The 24,647-nt window shown below is 36.1% G+C and overlaps 3 protein-coding genes across 3 annotated transcripts; 1 reads left to right on the top strand and 2 right to left on the bottom strand.

Annotated features, from left to right (window-relative positions):
* Positions 1 to 127: 127 nt before the first annotated feature.
* Positions 128 to 3,979, top strand: LOC115996761 (receptor-like protein kinase HSL1). The gene is made up of 3 exons (XM_031236156.1): positions 128 to 649; positions 1,108 to 3,272; positions 3,448 to 3,979. Exons 1-3 carry the CDS (start codon positions 225 to 227, stop codon positions 3,834 to 3,836), a joined length of 2,979 nt encoding a protein of 992 aa, XP_031092016.1. The 5' UTR covers positions 128 to 224; the 3' UTR covers positions 3,837 to 3,979.
* A 2,747-nt stretch (positions 3,980 to 6,726) lies between these two features.
* Positions 6,727 to 9,985, bottom strand: LOC115997183 (zinc finger protein NUTCRACKER-like). The gene is made up of 4 exons (XM_031236691.1): positions 9,665 to 9,985; positions 9,401 to 9,540; positions 8,570 to 8,966; positions 6,727 to 7,761 (listed from the first exon to the last, which is right to left on the bottom strand). Exons 2-4 carry the CDS (start codon positions 9,504 to 9,506, stop codon positions 6,843 to 6,845), a joined length of 1,422 nt encoding a protein of 473 aa, XP_031092551.1. The 5' UTR covers positions 9,507 to 9,540; positions 9,665 to 9,985; the 3' UTR covers positions 6,727 to 6,842.
* A 10,224-nt stretch (positions 9,986 to 20,209) lies between these two features.
* LOC115996282 (glutaredoxin-C9-like) lies at positions 20,210 to 21,114 on the bottom strand. Its single transcript, XM_031235466.1, has one exon. It carries the CDS (start codon positions 21,024 to 21,026, stop codon positions 20,571 to 20,573), a length of 456 nt encoding a protein of 151 aa, XP_031091326.1. The 5' UTR covers positions 21,027 to 21,114; the 3' UTR covers positions 20,210 to 20,570.
* Between the last annotated feature and the right edge of the window lie 3,533 nt (positions 21,115 to 24,647).

Here is a 24,647-nt window from a genome sequence, read left to right as displayed (position 1 = left end):
CCCCCCCCCCCCCCCCTCCCTCCCCCAACCCTCACTACCCTATAACTCTATAAGTCCCAAACTCAACCCATTTCAGAGAGAAACAAAAAAACTACAGAGCTTCTGTTTCAATTTCGTGGGTGTATATATATACATGTAAGAAGAAGAAGAAGAAAAATCAGTAAAAGAAGGGTAGAAATTAGAAATTAGAAATCAGAAAACGCTGTGCATGAACTAAATCCACCATGCAAATGATGTTTTCAAGCTCACCTTTTCTCTTCTTCTTCTTCTTGTTCTTCCTCTCTGTTACTGCGTTGAATCAAGAAGGGCTTTATCTCCAAAGGCTGAAGCATTCGCTGTCTGATCCCAACGGCGCGTTTTCTTCGTGGTCTGAGCGTGATCTCTCGCCGTGTAACTGGACCGGAATCGCCTGCGACGGCGCCGGCTCCGTCGTCTCCGTCTCCCTCTCCGGCGCTAATCTCGCCGGCCCTTTCCCGGATTTCCTCTGCAGCCTCCCCTCTCTCTCGTATCTCAACCTCTCCAACAATTTCTTAAACTCTTCGCTTCCCGTTTCCATTTCGAAATGCCGGAGCCTCACCCTCCTCGAGCTGTCGGAGAATCTCCTCGGCGGCCCCATTCCTCCCACCATCGCCGACCTCCTTTATCTCAGGTAGTTTTTTCCGCAGAAAGCTTTTTATGCATTTTTAGTTTCTTATTTCAGTGGGAAACCACTAAAAACCAACTTTTAGCCTTTCCCATAAGCAAATTAATTGGAATTGCTTTGGGTAAAGAGAGAAATTCGAAATCACTATTTGAAAATGTCTTTTAAGTAAATTTTGTTTTATGATTTTAATCAGTAAAGAATTACTTAAGTTTCTCTGATTGACTTAAATCAAGCCTATAAGTCACTATAATTGTTATACTAAACTTATAATTTTGTGGTTACGAAGTGATTGTTGTGTTGTTAGTGTTCCGCCATTGGTGAATGATGTCATCAAAATCTTTGAAAGATTTTAGTATTATGGGCTGGTCTGATTTTTACATTAATTTCTGCTAATTAATATGAACCGACGTTTAAAGTGTCGGCCATGATTGCAAAATGATGCGAGGACTTGTGATATTTTGCAGGCATCTAGACTTGAGTAACTGCTATTTTTCCGGGGAAATTCCGGCGAGTTTTGGAAGATTCCGGGCACTAGAGCATCTTGATTTAACTGAAAACCTGCTGACCGGTGGAATTCCGGCCGTTCTGGGTAACATAACGAGTTTGAAGTGGATTGGACTCGCTTTCAACCCGTTTGCCCCGAGTCAACTCCCTTCCGAACTCGGTAACCTGAAAACTCTTGAATATCTATGGCTTAGCGGGTGTCATCTTGTGGGACCGATTCCCGAGAGCATATGGAAGCTGAGTCGACTCACTAATTTCGACGCGTCGAATAATCAACTCACCGGGTCAATTCCGAGTACGATTACCCAGATGAAGAGCGTCGTCCAGATTGAGCTCTTCAACAACTCCCTCACCGGAGAATTGCCGGCGGCGGAGTGGTCTAACATGACCGCGTTGCGGCGGTTTGACGTGTCCATGAACGCCTTAACCGGGACGATTCCGCCCGAGTTATGCGAGTTGCCACTCGCGTCGCTAAACCTGTTCAACAATCGACTCGAGGGTTTAATTCCAGAGAGCATCGCGAATTCCCCAAATCTGCGCGAGTTTAAACTGTACGGCAATCGACTCGTTGGGTCAATCCCGAGTCAACTCGGGGCCAACTCGGCGCTGCAATTAATTGATTTATCTTTCAACAATTTATCCGGGAGGATCCCGGAGAGACTGTGTGACAAGGGCGGCTTAAACGAGCTTATTCTGCTAAACAACTCTTTTTCCGGCCGTATTCCGGCGATTCTTGGCCGGTGCCGGAGTTTAACCAGGGTCCGGCTTTGCTCAAACAGGCTATTTGGGGAAATCCCCGCCGAGATTTTCACTTTACCCCGAGTTTTCCTGTTAGACTTAAAAGACAATGAATTTTCTGGAAATATTTCAAGAACAATATCTGCTGCGAAAAGTCTGTCTAATCTTCAAATCTCCAGAAACAAATTATCAGGCTCAATTCCCAGCGAAATTGGGGAGGTAGTGAACTTAGTGAAATTTCAGGCTAGTGATAATGAACTAGAGGGAGAAATCCCAGGAACAATGGTGAATTTGAAGCAGTTGGCGACACTTGATCTTAGTAACAACAAGCTCTCTGGGGAAATTCCCAAAGGAATTCAATCAATGAAGCAGTTAAGTGATCTTAATTTGGCTAACAATGGGTTATCTGGTGAAATCCCAGATGAAATTGGGAGCTTGCCAGTACTGAATTACCTTGATCTTTCTAGGAATTTCTTTTCTGGGAAAATCCCATTGAGTATGGAGAATCTCAAGCTTAATACTTTTAACTTGTCGTATAATCAGCTCTCGGGCGAAATCCCTCCGTTTTTTGAGAAGGGTGTGTACAAGGACAGCTTTCTGGGGAATCCAGGTTTATGTGATCGTGCGAATGGTTTGTGTTCTGGGAAACGTGAAGGGAAGCATGAAGGGTATTTTTGGTTACTGAGAACCATTTATGTATTGGCTGGGATTGTTTTTCTGGTGGGAATTGTCTGTTTCATATGGAAGTACAAGAAATTCAAGAAAATGAATAAAGGAGTGGCCTTATCGAAGTGGACCTCGTTCCATAAGTTTGGGTTCAGTGAATTCGAGATTCTTGATTGCCTGGACGAGGCGCATGTGATTGGGAATGGAGCCTCGGGGAAAGTCTACAAGGCGACACTGAGCAATGGGGAGACAGTTGCAGTGAAGAAGCTGAGGGAAAGAGCAAAGAAGGATAACGAAGGCTATGGCGATTCTGAGAAAGATGAATTCGATATTGAGGTTGAGACTCTGGGGAGAATCAGGCACAAGAACATTGTGAAACTATGGTGCTGCTGTGATGCTGGGGACTGCAAGCTCTTGGTTTACGAGTACATGCCGAATGGCAGCCTGGGCGATTTGCTGCACAGCTGCAAAGGCGGCTCGCTGGACTGGTCTGCCCGGTTCAAGATCGCCTGTGATGCAGCCGAGGGCCTCTCCTATCTGCACCATGACTGCGTGCCGCCAATTGTCCACCGAGATGTTAAGTCGAACAACATTCTGTTGAATGAGCATTTTGGTGCCAAAATCTCGGATTTTGGAGTGGCAAAGATTGTTCAAAGAACCAACAAAGGTTGTCCCGAGTCCATGTCCGTCATTGCTGGTTCTTATGGCTACATTGCACCAGGTATCCTTATTGTCGGTTTCCTTTCTCTATTACGATGTTTGTGTTCAGCATATAATATATAAACATAAAATGTCTGGTTTCACTGTTAACTTAAACTTTTAGTTAAGACAGAACAGTCTTTGAACTATTAGTTGAGACAGAACACATCTTTCAGTTGTTTGTTGTTTGGTTGCAGAATATGCATACACTTTACATGTGAACGAGAAGAGCGATATATACAGTTTCGGGGTGGTGATGCTGGAGCTAGTGACAGGGAAAAGGCCTGTGGATCCCGAGTTTGGTGAGAAAGATCTGGCAAGCTGGGCATGTTTAACAGTGGACAAGAAAGGAGTTGATCAAGTGATTGATCCCAGATTGGATTCCAGTTTCAAGCAACATATATGCAAGGTTCTTGATATTGCTCTCCTCTGCATTAGCCCTAATCCGGTTAACCGGCCCTCGATGCGCCGTGTGGTTAAACTGCTCCAAGAATCTGATGGGAATTTCAGCCCAATGACAGGGAAGAAAGACACAAAACTCTCTGTTGAGAATTTCCCAGAAATGGAACAAGTCATGAAAGTGTAGAGCTTTAGGGAACAAGCTAAGCAGTATGTACAAGCAATTAATCCAGTCTATCTTATTTTGGTTTTCAATGGTTGGACAGTACTAATGGTTTCACTCAATTTAGATCAAAGTTAATGAAAGCTATTATTATGTCTTAATTAAAATTGCCTTTCTAATATTTTGTTATTATTATTTTTAAATACAACGGGGAAAAACCAAAATAAAAGAATATTGTGAAATGTCATCAACTAACACATGCCTAATTCACCACGAGCTATTGGGTTCTTCGATCTAACAATCTATGAATATAAAATTAAGTGCATGAAGTTCTAATCCTTTTTCAAAAATTATATGTTGCCCATTGTTAGAACCAAAATCGAAACCGAAATATTTGGATGATTTGATTTTTGGTCATCGATTTTTCGGCCAGTTTGGTTTTTTTGCTCACCCTTATAGCTACTTGTGTGAACTTGAACTTTCGTGATGTTCTACAACGAGTCGTTCTCGACTTTCCTATTTTCTCCCAGCTCATAACAGATGGTTCGTAATTCATTAGTCAAATTCGTGACAATCTCAATAGTACGTCTTTGTACATCCTAAATAACTCCGCTGGCTATAATCTCCCCGGTTGACCCTATGCAAGATTCGAACCCGAGTTTCGTAGGTGGTGGTTACCAACAACTCTCGAGAGATTTTGAACATGGAGTACAAGTTTGTTCAAGATTGTGCAGAATTGAATGAATTAATGCCGTATGTTATGGGTGATGGATAGGCTATGGTCGTTGTCGAGTGCCAACCCCTATTCACTCCACTGGGGCCTCGATCTCGAGCTGTCACTCTCTAGACAAAACCCACAACCTCCTAAGTGCATGTTGGTGAACGTGTAGCTAAACGTGGACCACAGGGCCTCAGTATTTGACTGCATAGGCAATTCTCCATCTTAGCATTTATTTCATTTCATAATCAGGTTTCCGACTTTGCTAAATTATATCTTTATAAATTTAAACTGAATCAATTTGACATCAAACTGTATACTTTTATGCACGGAACAACTCAATCCAAACTTAAAAATTTTAATCTTTGTCAAATTTAACACCAAACTGTACACTTTTATGCCCTGAACAACTCAACCCAAACCTAAAATTTCAATCTTCATGACTAGCAGAATTGAACCCACCGACCCCCCTATTCAGGTCCACTCGCGTTCACTCCGAGAGACATGGGAGCCGGACTAAAGGGAATCGTCCGAAATTCTTCCCCACAGAGAGAGCTCACTTATCACTTGAGCTACTCCAACTACCCCATTGGGTTGAGCCCACACCCTATAACTGGAAGTAAGTTTTAAATTGAACAAATCTAGTTCCGAAACTTAACACCAAACTGTACACTTCTATGCATAAAATTTCAACCTAAACCCAAACTTCTAACGATTCTAATACTAATTGAATCCACACCTCTTAAGTTTTAAGTAAAACTTTTAATCAAGTGGGCGTTGAGTGCTCCATCTTTGCATTTATTGATGAGAGTGCAGGGAACTTTCATCAACTACTCTACCATCGGTTTCTTCATCTTTGCCCATTATCAAAGATCACGGCAGGATGGCCCAAGCAAAGACTATTAGCTAGGCATGCGCATTGAGCTTAGGTCACTGATGATATTTAGAGCCAGAAAAGTGATAAGACTAAAGTAGTTAAAGGAATAGGGGTGAGAATGAATCTTCCAATCAAATGGCTTTGAAAATTTCGTAATTTCAATGATGGATTGTTATAATTGCTTTAACCATAGTTTATCCATAGGACCTTTTGAAGTGTAGTTAGAGTTATTGATCTCCCAAACACAATTTCAATGATGGGTTGATTTACATCAATATCAAAATCAAATTATCCATGATTCACAAATCTACACATATGAAGAGTTCTAACAAGGGCCCAATGATGTAATGGCTAATGGATAAAATTTGGTAATGATGTGAAAAATTATGGATTTTTTTTTTAAGACTACTAACTCTATTACAATGCAGTATCTGTTCATAACTACTTTCTCAACCTATTGAAGCACAAGAGTCAGTATTGCCAAGGACCTTGTGGTCCAGTGGCATCAAACCCTTCTCTTTATATGGGAGGTGGTGGGTTAGTGTTTATATTCTAATATAAATCGTAAACTAAACACAAAATTTTGTCTAAATTATTCAGTGGACTCGGGTCCACCTTGCAAGGTGGACCTGAATCTACAATATACAATTTACATATTGAATGTTCACAATTTGAATTGTGAACATTCAGTATGTAAATGAACCGAAATTCACCTTGTAAGGTAGATCCGTGCCCATAGTATAACTATCGGAAGTTAGGCATATTGCAAAGATTTTGAAAGTGCGAGGAATGCATGATAAAACACGGATTGCGAAAGCCCACCAACATTTGCAGTTTGGGCTTTTGTGTTGGGCTGGGCATGTTTCAAATGTCTCAATTAAATTGGGTTACAACAAAAGCGGGCTAGATTTCAGTTTATAGAATCAAATTTTTTAATTTGGTAAAATTAATCACCCAAATGAAATTTGTATTGCCAAATTAATTAAGAACTTTTTTAAATTAATTCAATTGGTTAATCGAATTGACTAGCAAATTGCATATAGCATCCTTATCCTCATTATCACAATGAGACCAATTCAGGTTCAACACCGGTCACGCTGTTAGGGTTACTCTGACTCAAGTGAAAGTTCGTCTTAAAACTCTTTAACATGATACACTCTTTATAAAGTTCAAACTCCTGACCTTGCAAATGCAGTACCCATTCAGAGTAGTTAAATGGATTATATTATATAAGATATGTCCTTTTAGCGAAAATTCAAGTTAATTTAATAAAAATCAATAAGTAAAATTCTTAAATTTTTTTTAAAAAAAATTAATAATTGAACCAAAATAATTTTTGACCAACTATATATAAATTAACGTTTTATACGGTGCAGTAAGGTAGCTAGGCCTGGTTAAAAGTCTAACATGAATACATACATGCACATATAATAAGTCATAACCATCCATTGAGTGATGAAGGGTGGCAGATGGACTGTATCCCAACCCCCAGGAAATCCCTAGTTTGCCCTCCTCCACCGCCCTCCTCATTCTGTATGTGTCGACGCTTGGAAGGGTACATCTGGAAATGGCACAAGCCTGGGATATCGTCCACTTCACTCCCAAGCCTAGAAGCCACTGAGGTTAACGTTGTTCCATATAATCCAAAGAGTTTGGAACCGTTATTGCTATTCCCACTATTATCTTGCCCACAAAAACGCAAAATTCTCTCATTCTCCAGACCTTTATATTCTGATTCAATCAGATATTGGAGGGGTAAATCAGGGTGATTCAGTGTACCATTAGGTGGGTCCCCACGATCATCTTGAGCTAGATTAATGTTGTTGTTGGGTTTTGATCCTAGGATTCCTAGGAATGATGGGTCGGTGGCGGTGGCTCCGATTTGGGCGGCTTTTTGCAGCAAAGCGGTGGCGGACATATCCGCCGCCGTAGACGGTGGTTGATGGGGCTGAAGTTGGCTGCTAAACAACGACGGGACGCTCATTTCCTTCGTATTGTTCAAGATTTCATCGGCATTCTCGGAAACCTTGTTCGGAATAAGGTTGTCCCAATCCGTATATGTCACCGGCGGAGAATTCTGAGCCTGACCCATCCAAGGCGGAAGGCCGCCGTGCCTCATCGGAGTATTGCCTCCGCCGTCACTGCTCGGTGGCGGCTTGAAAATGGAGGAAAAATGTGACGCCGGCGGCGGCATGCCCGCCGGACCTAGCGACGGCGTTCCAAGAAAATGATAGCTGATGTTACCCAGAACCGCCGCGTGGTGCATATCCGATGCCACCGCCGCCGCCGTAACCCTCGCCGTCTCTTCCGCCAATGCGTCGCAAAACGCCCTGTGCGTTAAGAAACTGTCCCTCCTGTTCAAACCCAAAACTCCATTAATTAAAAGCAGAGAATATACATTAATGATGTACATATATTTTTTAACAAATCTTGATGACATTCGACCTCTTCGGAAATTCGTAGACACATCTTTCTGATACCAACAATGAAAGTACAAACCGTGTATATGTGCCGCCATTTTCAGTCAACAATAGCAGCTAAAAAGGAATAGCACTACACCATTGCTTATCTACCTCCAACAACCTAACATGAAGCTAGAAATTAACCTATGAAGAAGATAAGTTCATAGAAATATTGTCCCATTATGTTCAATCATTATATCATGGATAAAGTCTAAATAAAATATTGTTCATGAATGCTAGGCTATTTTTTGTTTGTTGAATTTTCTTTAAATTTTTGGTATACTACTTAAAAATGAATTTTCTATATATTAAAATTGAATTTTCAATATACTAAAAATATCATTAATCAATCAATTATTATATTATTATGTATCGGGTTTATATTGCATTGTGAACCGTGATACAAAAATTATGTACATTCAGGTAACACATCCTGTACATGTAAATTAAACAAATAAGTTGATAATTACTCACACATAATATGATAGCAACAAGTACAAAAACGATCGACTGCAGATACATAATGTTCCAGGCAAACTCTAGTCCATAGTATTATTTATCTTAATCAAGCTGTAATATAGACCATAATCTACTATATATGGTCCAGAATATAAACTTCACATATGGTTTAAGGATATGATTAAAATTTACCTAACTATAAAGAATATGTTTTGTCAAAACTAAAAGTTTAAATTGATACCTCGAAAAGATAGTTCCGCAGTCACATCTATACTCCCTAGTGCCACAAGTCTTGGAATGGGCTTTCCAATCCGACTGCACGGCGTAGCGTTTAGCGCACTTGTCGCATTTCCACTTCTTCTCGCCGTGTTTCCGGCAGAAGTGCTTCTTTATTCCGGTGAGGTCTCCGAGAGCCCGGGAAGGGTGGTGGTGCACGCAGCTCTTTTCCGGGCACACGTACACGCGCTTCCGCACCTCTTTGCTGCTTCTTTGCTTCAGCTTCCATGGCAGGTTGTGGCCTCTCCTGTGAAGCTGCAGATTCTGATCTCTCTGAAACCCTTTCCCACATATTTCACACAAATACCTATTTGTCGCCATCAGAGTCTTTGGTGACAAGGCTATCACTTCAGCTTCAGGATCTGCCAAAACCCAATAATCCACTCTCAATATTCTTAAAACAGATCAATTTGTTAGATCAAACGTTTACCACTACACCAAAAACTATAACTAATAGCTAACTCTACATTTTCAAGAGGCAAATAGCTGGACTTGACCTATCAGGTCTATGCCCAATAATTTCCTAACAGGCCACTAATTATTAATCTTAACCCTTTACCAGCATCTCCAAACAAGATTGTTTCCAATCCACTGAAAGGGTTAAGTATTGAAACATATGTTTCACGAGATATAACAGTTTTTAGTATATACTTTGAGTATTCAAGTACTCGTGATTATTAAAATTTAGAACAAATATTTTACTCATGTTGTTAGTGTACGCGAGTCAAGCCAGTAAAACTGGAATGCTATAAAGAGTTGCAGCATATATATATATATATAATATATATATATATACCTGGATTTCCTGGAAGATTTCTCTTCTTCTTAGCAGGAGGATTGGATTCAGGGATTGGGGTTTCAGCCAAACTGCAGATGGAAGAGATTCCTTCTTCTTCTGTCATCTTCTTAGCTTTCTGGGATTTTCTGGTTCTTAGTCTGCAAGAAAGCCCATCCAGTAGAACAGTGAGGATCATCAAACAAAGAAGAAACCAAACATAAACACCCAAAGTGAGAATTTTGAGGTATATCAGTAAAAGAAAAGGAGAAATTTAAAAGATACCTTTTGATCAATAGGGGGGTGTCAACCTCAAGAACAAAGAGCTGGGGAGAAGAAGACAATTAAGAGAAAGAAGAAGAGAATAGGCACTTAATAGTTAAGGTTCTTTAAGGACATAAATAACAAGGCAGGAAATTGAAGAAATATGAGATCAAGATCTCTTTCTGATCTCTCTCTCTCTCTCTATGTTTGTATGTGATGAGAGGACAGAGACAGGCACATACAGAAGCACGCACACATTCTCATATGTGTGCAGTCTTTTAACTGCTTGCTGTCGGATGGAAATAGAATATTAGAGATTCATGGGAGGCGGTGAAAAGTGAAAGTTGGAGTCATCCCAAGTGTATGCATGTAAGGCATATATATATATATATAGCTAGCTTGGATGGGCATGTTAGTTGTGTTATGGTGCATCATGACACACACATTCACACCTATGGAGAAATTAAGTTCAATTGAGACTCCATGACTTTCCCTTGAAATGAGTATCCCATATATAATTCTTCATTTTGGCTTAGGATTTTATAGTATTATTATTCCTATTACTATTCTCTATTATATCTTGGCCAAATGTATTTTTTTGTTTTTTATAATTCAAGTTTCTGTTTTCGTTTACTATATCTTAGACCGCATGAACCGGCCTGCCTAAGATCCATGAGAAGATAAATTAGGTTAATCTAATTTCGAGACTCAACACGAATCATCACCCTACGACTGAAGGTAAGCAATTAAGTATTAAATTAAGATTCTCTTTCACTAGATCAATGCCTTAAAGATATATTGCATTCTAATTCTAAGATCTACATGGGACCATCTACCATGACTCAGAAGCCTTATAAGTGAAGGAGGTGTGTCGAGCACTTTGCAACTACAAGTACAGGTAATTACTCTTTTTTTTTTTTTTGAATCAGTCAACCAGTTAAGTTAGGCCCTGTGTATACAAGTATTTGCATGTTATAGGCTTCTTGTATGCAAGTTGTTTTCTTGTTCCATTCTTTCTTAATTTGATAATCAAACACTTAAGCTAATAAGGTATTAGTTAAATTGGTAATAATCATTTATTTCATTCTCTCAAAATAGTCCAATTGTTTGAAGGGATGGAATGGATTTGTCTGATTGTAAACACCAATATAAAGTCACATTTTCAAGTTTACACATTTACTAAAACTTAAGGTAAGGTCGGGTAGATACAAACTTTCGAGTTTATAATGAAAACCTTTTTAAAAATAGACATTTAAATTAAGTGTTTAGTGTAAACTTTACCGGTTTAAAACTTATAAAAAAAAATTGGTAAAGTATAAGATTATATATATTTTGCACTTGGATGATTTCCTTTTGCCTATAGACAAACAACTTTTGTATTACCAAAGAGTAATGTCGTAAAAAGCCATGCACGTGTTGCTACTGTCAAACAATGGTAAAATCCAAACGAACCGACGAACGTACAGCTAAAGGTAATAAGCACCCTTATTACTATGACATAATTGACCATATATGCCACTCTTCACTTCATTTCATCAATGGTGCCCAGTTCGATTTAATTTGTCGGTGACCGACGTATGTTATTCACCAATAATTGAAATGATATTATTGTATTTATCGAATTTCTTTTTAAAAAAAAAACGAATTAAGAAACGTTCGGTACGTTAATGAAATTAGATAAGCTTTGAGCGATGGGTGCATATATATATATATATATATATAACAGCAGATGAGAGATAATAAGGTATATAGTAGTTTGATTGTCGGTTGTTTCCTTGAATGGTAGGTGTTAAAACACCCACTTTATGGCTTTCTCTACGTGATATCACTTTTATCTTTAAAGGAATATAGTGGGTGTGTTTGGTTCGCACATGGGAATCGGAATCGGAATGGGTATCAAATAATTGGTAATGGTAATGGGTTTTGGTGAAAGTATTTAGCATGTTTGGTAGTTGGGTGGAATGGGAATGGTTATTAATAGTTGAGGAAGAAAGGAGGAAGGGAGATGAAACCCTTATATAATAAGGGTATAGGTTTTATCATTAATGGGGTATTCCAAACCCATAGTAGCATTCACAAAACCTATCAACCAAACACAAGCAATCACTTTCATACCCATTCCTTATGCCTAAACCCACCAACCAAACACACCCAGTGTCGTGTGGATGGGCAGATTGAGTTCAGTTTCTGATGATGTGATGATCATGAACAACACTTTTGGTTATGCAGCATGAATCAGATGAGTTTGAGTTTTAGGTGACTGAATCTGTGTCGCCTTACATTCAGATTCAGATTCAGATGATGAAGACGACACTGATTCCTTAATGACATGTGTACTATTCTAGAATACTGCTACATTAATAGCACCCTGGGCAACAACTCTCCACTTAATCTCAAACTTTTTGGTAGAAATAAAGATGCACATATATACCGAGGTAGAGTTGGGGTTCTTCTGTCTAAATTGGTCAGATAGTTTGCTTGATAATAACAAGATTTTAAATTTAATTTCATGTGGGAGTTCTTTAATGGCATTCTATTATCATAAGATGAGCTGACAAAGTTACGTTTTAAATTTAACTTCATGTGAGAGTAATGGATGACTTTTTTGTCATAATTAAGATAAAGTTTCAAAGTACATATTCATAACAATTGTGATTTTTCCATAAATCAAAGAAGAGGTAGAACTGGATTTCATAACCCAAAAACCTACAATTTTCTTACCACTGAAAAGAAAATAGGTGAATGTAAACAAGAATGATTTGTGAAGAATTAGAGTTGAAAATGATAGACTAACATTCCCTAGCTAGCCTGCATATATAATGTTGGAAAAAATGGCAATAAATGGCATTTTAAGTGGCCATTTTGTGGTATAAATATATGTAGGGTCCACATCCGATTTGGGTCAAGTCAAAGTGGATTCGGGTTCTTCGTTCTTAGACGAAGAGATCGATATATTATACGCTCAAAATGGATAATGGGTGAATGAGAAATTGGTTCTCAAAGTAGACCCATTGAGATGGAAAAAATGTGGGAAAAGCTTTAAGGAAAAGCATTTGTCCCACATTGGTTTGGGAAGAAGATTTCACCCACTATATATACAAGAGCCATTTTATGACTAATTAACTTGTATAGCATATGTGTTCTCTCTCGCGCGCAGGGGGTGCAAATCAAATCCCAAAATGAGTTCGAAAGGCTTGAACTTGTGTGCGCCCGCACCTACGGGCACAAATGTCGTCCGGAAAATTTTTATGCCAAAAATCCGAACGATTTTATCCATCTCAGTCCACAGCCTTCGAGAGACTTTGATGTCTCGAGCGGCTATGTCTCGCGGACGGCAGTTCGAGACATCAAGTGATGTCTCGACACTTCGAGACATCACTTGATGTCTCGTGCGGTTACGCCCGCGCGACACGAACGACATCTCGAAGTGTAGTTGCGATGGAAGCTTGCGATAGCGGTGATCTCCTGGTCGCACCGGTCGATCTCTTGCGGCTAAGAGTTGAACTCTCGAAGCTTGCACAAGTCGATCAATCGTAGCTCTGAGTCACCTCTCGAAGGCGATCTTCCGCGCGTAACTGCAATAACCTCTCGCAAGAGACTTTGGCCAAGACGGTTCACTTCCAATGTGACCGTTCAAGTGATTAACTCAATATGTTATGGAATTAATATCAGATTAATTCCAATATTTATTTTTAGAGTTAATTGCATATTAGTGGCAAAGTTAATACTTGGTTAGTGGGTGGAGGTTACAATGCCAAGAATGAATGCCATGATAAATGCCATTAATCCTTCATCTCCTATATATATTTCCAGGTGAGCAGCAGATTTTATATGAATATGAACAAGCTAGTATACGTAATATACACGAAATACTTTCCCACCTCGAAGCTCTGCTCAACCTTCGTTCTAGCCACCTGTGTTCATCCCATGTTCTCGTTCGCCGGCTCCAAGTTTGTGTGCTCAAACGGCGGATCGTAGTACGTTTTATCCTGGGAAACCTAGGCCGCAACGTTCCAGCACCTCGGGAAGCGGTAAATAAGGTTTGAAGGACAGAGGCAACTCGACTCGTACTTACAACTACCCTAAAGTCCGTTATACACCGTCCCTGTATTCCAGGTTTATCTAACCTTTGTTGTAGGTTTAAATTCCTGGAATTTTTCTTGTATTTCTTTTCGTTGTAATCCTACGTGGATTATTCTTCCTTGTAATATTCGTTTTAGTGTATTTTTCTATTTCGTCCATTTTCTTAGGTATTTCGAGAATTGTTTCCCAACATATAATTAATTGGAAAGATAACCCTTTTTCATTTAAACTTTGCAGTTTTTTCAAAATAATAATATTTTTTTTTTATCAAAATAATGAATTCGTATTTTTCATAGGACAACACTCTCACATGAACTCGACTACATGTATATATAGAAAAATTTTAAGGTGTTGAGCAACATGCATAATTGTTATATATTTAATACTCAATTTTGTCTTTGTACTTTTTTTACTTTAAATGTGTACAAGAGACATGATAATTATACACTACTCTCATTCTATACTCTTTTTTTTAATCACTAATATGTGACATGTTTTGATTGCTTAATATAAATGGAATAATCATGATTTGTATTCATTACATTTTTTTTTCTTCCAATAAAATTTGAATATTCAGTGAAAGTAAAAATTGAGATACATTATAATCAAACGACATAACCATGACTTTACAAAATGAAAAATTACAAGTTCAAAATCAGTAGTATTTTTGGGTTAAAAGACAGGGAACTGACAAAGGCAGTGAATTTTTGGAAGTGTGGGTCATCTCACCTCCTTTGGCGGGCTGACTTTTCCTGCAGGCAACCCTTAATCATAATCTAATGATGTTTTTCCTATGTTTGTTTACAATATAATCTTTGGAGTTTAGCTGTTGAACTTTCTTGCCCCAAAGAATATTCTCTCCTTCCCCAACACTCTCTCTCACTGGCTTCAACTTTCAAGGTCTCGCTCTTCTTTAATTTAATCACCCCTCTTTCCCCCTTAATCATTTTTTAATATACCACTAGTTTGGATTAGCATTATAAATCTAAATTTAGGGTTTAAAACAGTGAACTAATACTATCTAGATAGGATTTGTTTAGGTTTGAAACCACATTCATGTTGAAGCTTTGAAAGAGAGTTTGGAAAAAAGTAAAATATTGTCACCAAGGGTATGTTTGTATTGGTGTTTGTCTTTTGCCTTGACCATGCATGGATGTAGTTCCTTACAATAGCAATCTAAACCTTTGAATTAATGGGAAATAATCCACTCTAACCAACAGTGATGTAATTAAATCATAAGGTATTTAGCAAAGATTTTATAATTTAACAGCATATATCGTTAAGTTTTAAGGTTATTGAATAGTCATTTTAGTGTAGGAGGGATGTGCAGCATCACTCTTACTAATATTGCACAGTGAGCATGATAAATCTGTCAAGATCAAGCACTTACCACTACACACAGTTATAATTATTAACAATCAAATATATATACAACCTAATGCATGTCTTTATGTTTGTGCAGCATCAGTTAGCATCATGATTCTGTTACAGACAATTGGACTTGGCCGACTCTCCAAATCTCTGCCCCAACAAAATCATTTTGAATTATATGGTCTCTAAAAGCATTTCCAATTATAAATGGTTGAATATACGTACCTCAATAGAGAATCAATTTCCTCGATGGCATTCATATTTCATGTGAGATGGATATATTTTGGCAGGATTTTGGTCATGTTCTTTAAGGAAAAAGGTGGTCCATGAGATATATATATTATTATACCCAAATCAAGAACTAGGAATGGAATATATGTCGTGTAGCATAACAAAGCTACAAAAGTACAAATTAAGGGAGCTGAGGTTGGCACTGTTTTTCTTTTGGGTGAAGGAGTGTGGTCCTTTGTTTATTAATCATGTGTATGCAACAATAAAATTTGAAGAGAAAATTCATCTTCAAAACAAAGAAACTATTAATGCATTTTAATTTTGCTAGATAAACTTGCATGCAAAAATTTATGTATATAGGTCTACATCTCTCACTCATTGAAACACATTTCACAATTTATCTTAGACAAGAAAACCCTAGAGGCAGAGCGCTAGGAGCTCTCCAGATTGAAGTTCAGTCTTTTCTTCTTCTTCTTCTTCTTTTGTTTTGGACGTAGACGAATATCTTTCTCTAGGAGCTTACGTATTGTGGCCCCAAAACGTACAATTCTTTCTTCTTTGGAAGTTAATTGTGTGGTGTTTGAGAATTATTGACTAAAAGTTTCACCTACTCTATAAGGCATGAGATATAAGTGAAAGATGATTGTTTGTATGACGATTATGGATTATTCTAACTTTAATTAGATTAGCTCCTAAAAGTCGTTCCCTATATGCATGATTGATGTATATATATTTGGGTCAAATTGTGAAAAAGTTCACGTTGCTTTTGTTAGTTGAGTGTCATGGTGAAGTATACTATTTCAAGAAGGAAAGGCAAGTTTAAAGCCACCTTTAATTTAAGTGCGTTAGGGTGACTCCTAGTGAAAGTATAAAGCAACCATTTTATTTATAGTTTTAAGTAAAAGGAATTTTACCTTAAAAGAACCGTCGAGCGGATAAAGCATAATTTTTATATTAGAAAATTTTGAAATTTGATTTTTGTCAAAATATCATTTCTGTCGAATTCGTCACATATTATCTTTTTTTGTGTAATTTACTGCTCACGTGTGATTTTCGTACTATTACTTGAAAGCAAAGTTTCTTGTGCGGTGGTTGCGGATTTCCCATCATCCACTTTATTTAAATTTCTATATAGATTCATTTGTTTAATGAGATGAAAGGAGAAAATGTTAGGAAAAATCAAATTTATGACCTTCTGATCATACAAGAATCATGTCTCCATATCATAACTCTTTAATAAGTGGATAAATAAAGCAATGCCTCAATCAACATAATGAATGTAGATCATGATTCTTACATTTGCTTATAGAAAAGTTATTTAAACAAAGAATATTATATATTCCCTATATATCTCTAAATGCATTGGATGGTCCCTCTATATCCATAACCTAGGAAATAGTCCTATGATTTACCTTTATGACGTGAGACAAAGATGTGTTGTTTGATAATGAAATGTTAGCTGAATTTTATACTTTATTAGCTTAATTGCCTCAAAGTTACGTGTTAATTATAGGTAGACTACATGCATGATTGATGTATCAAGGCAAATTTAAACAGGAATTCCACTACCTAAAGTTTGAGATGTTTTAGCTTTGAATTTTCTTGATTGATTGATCAAAATTCGAATGATTGGCTTGGAGACTAAAGTTTTGATGAATGATATGTATGAGAGAGAAAAAGACAATAAAACGTCGTAAAATAGAAAATTAAAATTGAGTATTAAAAACACCCATAATTGGTAATACAAATAAAATAAATTTAATTAATTTTTCTTACATAAAATTTTATATTTGATTCAAGATGAAGCATTGTATATGTCGGCAGCTATTGTTTAAGTTGATCAGCTATGTGAAACGTATGCTGATTTACTTCTTTATAGTCTTTTGCTGCCAGGGATTATAAAGCAAGTTTTACGAGAGCACACATTCGGATAGTAGTTTCAGGTTCTTCTATAAATCAAAGATGAAGTATGGTATGTGTTAGAAGAACTAATTAACTAGGTTAAACTCTATGGTAATCATACTCTAATAACCCTTTTGAGAGAATAAAAGCCACGTAATAAACAACTTAATATAATCTCAATGTAAAATAACTAATTTTTGTGTCATTATGATTTAATATAATGTCACATCATAAATGGAAGAATGGTACGTACGTTGTAGTTAAATTTTTATTTTAATTTTAAAATTGCTTTTAGAATTTTAAAGGTAGGAATCACTAACTAAAACTATAATATATAATAAATAAATAAATCAATAATAAATGGACTTGAAAGGTATTGTCCACTTTCCACTTTCCACTTGGTTTGCCACTCTACGGAAAGAAAAAGAGAAGATACAAAAACATAATATAAAAGCATATGGAGCTGAAATATTTGAACTTCAATGTGTTCTCTCATTGACCCAACATTATCTCATAGAGGTTAATTGTAATCGTAGCGTAACTAATAAAATATTGGCCGGGTAACAAATTCGTCCTGCATTACATTGTTCTTTATAAGTATAAACTTAAATTTTAGAGTATTCACCACTTTTTATCCGAGAGATCAGATGATAGAATACAGTATAAAATGTAACTCAACTAAACAATAAGTTACGTTCTTAAATACTTGAATTGTATGCTACGATGCACTAGTCAGCTGTCGTCGTATATTTTTTCTAGTGATAACTGCAAACTATATTCATTAAAAAGTATGGATATTTATACCTCAAGAGAGTGGATACTTTGTGGAAAAAGTATACATAACCAACTTCTAAAAGTATCAGATAAACATCACAAAGACAATTTCACCTTTAATAATGTCCACAATGAGTCATGTAGTTTTCATTAAAAATAATAATAAGGGCGAAAGAATGTAGTTCTGCATCGGCAAATCTTATATTTACATTTCTTCTATCTAATTTCTTTTTCTTTCTTTCTTTCTTTTTTAAATATTTTTTTTCTCCCTCAGCTCTCAATCTTGAAATAGTGTCTTGATATAATATCGTATCACACGCATGATTTAGAAGAGTATTGAGCATATAACATAAAAATATACATAACTGTGCACTTCGCTCAAAAACAGGTAGTTAAGTGAATGAAGTATGATTCTCATTGAGTTAACATTAAGTTTATTAGTCATTGACTATAGTGACTATAGTTTATTAAGTTTATTAGTCATTAATATTATTATAGTCGATGACTAAATTGAGTATTAAACACTATCGTCGAGAATTACAGTAAAACTCCTATAGTCTATAACTAAATTAGGTACTAATAGAGGATAAATTACCAAGCTATCATAACAGATAACTCAATTAGGTAAAATCATCAAAGTTCATGATCCAATTAAGCACGTAAATATTTTTATGACTAAAAATCAATAAAATCGATGACTAAATTGAGTATTAACTCGATTATCATACTTAGAAGTCACAAATTCAATTTTTATCAACACTTTTTTTGTTGAACTTATCATACAAGATATTCCTAATACAATTTATCTCCTCTCATGTATAGTTTGAGCTCAACGCACATTTTTCGATTTAGTGACATTTACACCTATAACAGAGGTCTAGTGAAAACATTATTCTCCTGTCCAAACTCTAAAGCCCGGAAGTAACCCAAATTCGTTGATATGGGCTGTAAATCTAGTTATAACCCAATAATAACTTTTCGGCTCTTCTTGACCGGCCCGTTATGTGATCCCAACAAGAAACAATCTATGAAACTTGGGATATCTGAATTGTTCATCCAAGAAATATAAAAATCTCACTATTTTTGCACAATACATAATTTTCTCAGCTTACATCGGGTCGTTATGCTATGAACTCGTATTCATCTTGTAAGGTAGACTCGGTTCATGTTCATAATTTCAGAATTCTATATTCAATATATAACACACTTTTTGAATCTATATAACAAAAGTGTGAATATTGAATGTAATTTTGTATATTGAGATTTAAAATTATGAATATAAAATTCTAAAATTATGAATATGAACCCAAGTCCATAGCATAATTTGCTGCTTACATCACACTAATCATAAGTCATAACCTCTAGTTTTCCACTCCAAGAATCACTAAAGGATGTAAATACAAATCGTATGAGCAGCTTTTTAGTTAATTCTTATTTTACTTTTTTCTTTTGGGGTGCTTCTGGAATCAACAAACGCTCCCAGAAATTACGTCACCTTCTGCTTAGCAACCCCCATAGCCCCGTAGCATTTTCCCAAAAGATCAGTCCTCGCTTTACTGTGTGTACAATGAGTTCAACCCATACGCTTTTTTAATTTGAGAAGTTCAACTCCAATAATGTTTAAGGTAAGATTTAAATTTCCATTTTATTAGTTCTAACTATGATGGAACTGAGGTAGTATTTATCTATCAAATTTTCAATTTATTGGTCAAATTAAAATAAGACAACAAATATATTATTCAAATGTGCACACGAAATAAACTACATATAATAATCATGTTTTGGATACTTGTTAATACATTCTGAGACTTGTCAAACTTTAAAGAAATTTATAATCATGTTTTGGATACTTGTTAATACATTCTGAGACTTGTCAAACTTTAAAGAGATTTAAATCAATTTAAGTTGTTTATAATTGATCGTAGAGTTAAAACTCCTGATATGGTGGTTATACATTTATATCATTAGACATATGGGTACCCACCTGAGAATTCTTGTTATTAAAGTAGACTGATTTTGAACTCTGCTTAAAGCTGCTACTCACATAGACAAATGGCAGCAGTGTTGTCGATTCTTGGCAACACAAAAAAAAAAAAGTAACATATCATCTGTCCCCTAGGTAAAAGCAGTTCCTCATAAATTTCTGGGTGATTTTGATTTATTATTTCATTCTATCTAACAGTTTATCATAAATAAACTTCTGGGTAACGAAAAAATGAAATTTTTTTTTCTTTTCCAGAATCATGTTAAATTCATTGGAAAACTACATTACATGTCTGAAACCCTCTTCAGTCTGCGTAATAAACATCATAGTACTATCATCTTAGTCAACTAAACCTGCGACCCTAAGACTTCCCTTAATCCTTAAAATCCGTGTTTACATTAGAATCAAGAAATCAAACACGCAATCGCAACCGTTGAACTCATGGATTTATAATTAATTAATTACTCTGTAATTTATATCCCAATAACAGAGGAGGGTAAAAAGAACAGAAAAAATTTTAACAGTCTCCGAAACTCTCAACGCTGTGGTGAAAATTAGTACTCAGAAAATGAGAAAAAAGCATCAAAGCCAAAGCGCGCCGGCGTCTTTGAGTATCGGAGTCAACTCGCCGGTGATATGAGCGCCCATGACGCGATCCAACCCGCCGAAGAGCCGTCCTCCGATGAACACCGTCGGAAACTGCAACCGGCCGTCTTTCCGGTCAAACGCGCTGATAGCTTCGAGCTCGTTTACGACGTCGTCTTCGGAGCCTTCATCGGCCTCGTAGATCGCCGGATTGGCGCCTAAGCCTTGGAGAAGACGCTTCACGACGTGGATCATGCAGCATCCCCGCCGGCCGAACACGATCACGGCGTTCTCCGCCACCATGTTCCTCAGATCCTCCACCGATCCGTCGGAGTAGACGGAAGAAGCGGCGGTTTTGCTCATCGTTAACGGCAGAGAATTGGCCGTTTTTAGCAGCGGATTAGATCTCATCGGGACCGTTAGCCATGTCTTGTAAGGAATCGCTTCCTGCATAATTGTTAGCGGTTTTTTGTGTAATCTAAACGAGAAATGGAGAGAGAAAGATGGGGAAATATGTTCTGGGGAATTATACTGGGAGAGGTGTGTTAGATATAGGAAATATGTTATGTTAATATATACATACAGAAGCACTAGCTAGGGGGAGGCTGGGTGGGGTGGGGTGAGGGGGGGTAGTGGAGAAGATAGAGTTTTGGCGTCAACGGCAGTTACGTTTTCTTACGCGTTACACAGGTTGTGGCTTACGTTAAATTATGTCACCACCTCCTCACTGATTGCGACTCTTTTGGCCGGATTTAGCTTTGCCCTTTCTTTTGGATTTTATATTATAATTATTATTATTATTATACATTATTATTATTATTATACATTATATAAAATCCAAAAGAAAGGGCAAAGCTAATCCTAAGATATTAGAATTCCTCGAACCCATACACGAAAACAAGGTGAGAATTAGGAAGAGATGCAAAAAGTTGAATTTCTCCACTATATCTGAAATGTTGATTCGAAATTTTTATTTTAAGGGTTAATTGAGTATTCAAATTTTCAAATTTTTAAGAAAAGAAAATTGATGTCTACATAGGAAAAACCGTGTGCAATGAAAAATGCAAGCACGGTTTGGAGAGGGGTTTTGAATTAAAGAAAGTAAATTTATTCCATAACCTGTAATTGTCTTTTGATGCCAATTCAATTAGATAGATGAATCTTTTAAAAAAATTGTTCAAGGACCAAGCGATACCCCCAATATCAATACCACAGATCTTCAGACCTATTCCCATTCTTATTCCAGTAACTAATGTGAACCCAGAGCTAGCTGGTTCTCCCCGAAATGAGTTGAGGCGCAGCAGTTGACTGTACATCTAGGGGTAAAGCACTGTTTCGGTGCGGGCCGCGAGAGCGGGTACCAAATCGAGTCAAACTCTGAATACTAGATATGACCCCAAAATCACAGGGGTCAAGGTCGGCCACTGAGAAATGGTTCGTCGAATCAACTAAATATCTATTCTAATAGTTAAACTTGTCAACGAAATAAACCCTTCGTGTTATTTATCAGGTAAATCCTTTTTGTCGAGCTGAAATGTGAAAACGTTTAGGGTGAGCGATTTCATCTTTTAAATATCACTAAATAAATAAATGAGTAAATAAAGCAGAATTAATTTCATTTTTGGTCGTATATTTATATGTGGTAGTCTTTTTTTTTTTTATTTGAACATACATATTTAGTGCTAGTATTATTGTGACATAACTATTTTCGGTCCTCTATCAACAAAATAGTTGTAATGTCGTTAAATATAAAGGTATTTCAGTCTTCAATTGCAGATCTTTTCAAAAAAAATAAACATAAAATATAGCGGGATCAACTCACTTTGTATAAAAATGATCGACATACCATTGTATTTAACGACATTTCAACAATTTTGTTGACAGATGACAAAAAATGGTCATGCCATAATAATTATAAGACCAAATGTGAATGTTCTGATAAAAAATGATTAAAAGTGAACTGTCACCTATAAATTTAGAAAAAAAAATAGAATTACCTGCAACTTAACTGGTCACATGGATTAAGTTTGAGAGAATAGACCAGAGATCGAATCTCCTTGTGTTGATTGAGTTAATATGATTTACATCCTCACAGAATAAAAAGAAATAGAATTAACTCAATAAAATATATATGGTTCTTATCCATTATTATTGTAACGTTTTACATTAAATTTGAATGCAACCGAAATGTTTTGGTCTTGAAAATCACATCGATACAAATAGGATTGAAATGGATTGATATGTACGTCAACTTGACAATTGAAATATAGCATTAATGCACACATTAATTGCATTTAGTATTTTGTCAGTCGATAGATGACACATACCGACATATTTGTACTCTTATATAATTTTTTTTTTTTTTGAAAATGTACTCTTATATAATTGATTATTATGGAAAAAAAAAAATCAAATATTGCATGTTGCAAATTGCAAAACTAAATAAATGTATCGATGGTGTTTATTTTTGTTTTGTTAAATCACAAGGTCTTTTGAACAGACGTAAGATCAGTCGGCCAAATTAATAGACAAAATATTGGTCTGAATGAATTTTTCATACAAGAGATGGTTCAAACTCTTCCTCTCCCATGGTTCAAACTCTCGACATCTCTTAAGGGACGAGAGCGCACGATCACTCACACCAATCAAACTGATTACCGAGGGTGTTCATTTTCTATTGAAAGAATGGTATATTAACGTATGATTATAGATTTATAGATTAAAATAGTGTTTAATATAAATAACTCATAGTACACGAAAAGTTTTCAGAGTTTAGGTTTGGAATCTTTAGATACATTGGGAGGTACTAAAAATTTTTTAGTCTAATAATCCTTTTGTCTGAAGAATAAAGCAGCTTTTATAGTTTTAGACTAAAAGAAATTTGTCAACATTTTATTGATGGGAGATACAATTATATAATAAAGGATAAAATCCAAAAAAGTAATTTATAAATATATAATAACGTAAATATGATACACAAACTACTATCACTACAATTAATTACACATACGCATTTTCTTTTCTTATAAAAAAAATTACCATCAGTTTTATTTGTATTTATTCTTCTAATTTGACCGTATAAACTAAAAAATGGAAAATAAAAATTAAAGAAATGAAATATAAAAATAAGAAGAAAAAAAATACACAAAAGTAAAAGATTCGTTTTATGTATTCAGAACTCAGACGGCCCAGTGCGAAGCGTTATACGGTCATTGATAAAATCTAGAATTATGGTGACGTCAAGCTACGAACTATGACCACGTCAGATATCTTGCCAATTTAGGAGTCATGTTATGCTGTGGAAAAGATAACATTTTTTAAAATATAATTAAGGCAATATTTTATGGAGTAATTATATTAAATGGCCATCCCTCATTTTGTGATTCCTTTATTTTATCATCGATTTGAGTAATTTGACTAAGATTTCCAAAATTTGTATGTCTTTTCGAATTTTTTTGGTAGACCATAATGGTAAGAGTGAAATAGTTGGTATACAGTATAATCAATGATCGGTAATTGAATTGATCCAATTTTTTTTATTTTTTTTTACCTTACGAGGTGTTTTGGATATTTCTATCTGTTTAACAATTCTAGTCAATACGGTTAATCTTTGCTTATTTTGAGAGGCACATGTCCTGACTCCAAGAAAATTATCACTTGTGAGAGTCGAATTCAAATTATCTCAGAGTTCTTTCCCATAAAAAAGTTCATTTGTCAAATAATCATTAATTGTTTACGCATTGAACGATGATTGTAATGAAAATTCTCTGTGCACAGAATATACATGCAAGAGGTGAAAACTTAAAGATTAAAAGAGCGATTTACGATTTATTTCTTCCAGTTGTCTTTAGATCAGTAAGATGTGAAAAATTAAAGATTAACAGAGCGATTAACGATTTATTTCTTCTAGTTGTCCTTAGACTTGACAAATTAATTTTTTTGTATCTTAAAAAAAAAACTAAATTAATTTTTCTAGATGCAAATAGAGAGAGAGAGAGTGACGTAGAGAGGCGGAAGGAGAAGATAAAAAGGTGGACGGTGAGCGAAGAGGACGTAAGGCGGGGGACAAGTTTG

Source organism: Ipomoea triloba, chromosome 11, assembly GCF_003576645.1.
Source record: "Ipomoea triloba cultivar NCNSP0323 chromosome 11, ASM357664v1".
Classification (NCBI taxonomy): domain Eukaryota; kingdom Viridiplantae; phylum Streptophyta; class Magnoliopsida; order Solanales; family Convolvulaceae; genus Ipomoea; species Ipomoea triloba.
Note: the sequence above shows the minus strand (reverse complement) of the source record. Positions and strands in the feature narration are given on the sequence as shown.

Excerpts from the sequence above, each read along its gene's own strand:
- LOC115997183 (XM_031236691.1), bottom strand. The coding sequence starts at position 9,506 with ATGACAGAAGAAGAAGGAATCTCTTCCATCTGCAGTTTGGCTGAAACC. Across the intron at positions 8,967-9,400 it reads AAATCTTCCAGGAAATCCAG|ATCCTGAAGCTGAAGTGATA; the intron begins GTATATATATAT and ends GGGTTTTGGCAG. Across the intron at positions 7,762-8,569 it reads TGCGGAACTATCTTTTCGAG|GAGGGACAGTTTCTTAACGC; the intron begins GTATCAATTTAA and ends GGGTTTGAACAG.
- LOC115996282 (XM_031235466.1), bottom strand. The coding sequence starts at position 21,026 with ATGCAGGAAGCGATTCCTTACAAGACATGGCTAACGGTCCCGATGAGA.
- LOC115996761 (XM_031236156.1), top strand. The coding sequence starts at position 225 with ATGCAAATGATGTTTTCAAGCTCACCTTTTCTCTTCTTCTTCTTCTTG. Across the intron at positions 650-1,107 it reads GCCGACCTCCTTTATCTCAG|GCATCTAGACTTGAGTAACT; the intron begins GTAGTTTTTTCC and ends GATATTTTGCAG. Across the intron at positions 3,273-3,447 it reads TTATGGCTACATTGCACCAG|AATATGCATACACTTTACAT; the intron begins GTATCCTTATTG and ends GTTTGGTTGCAG.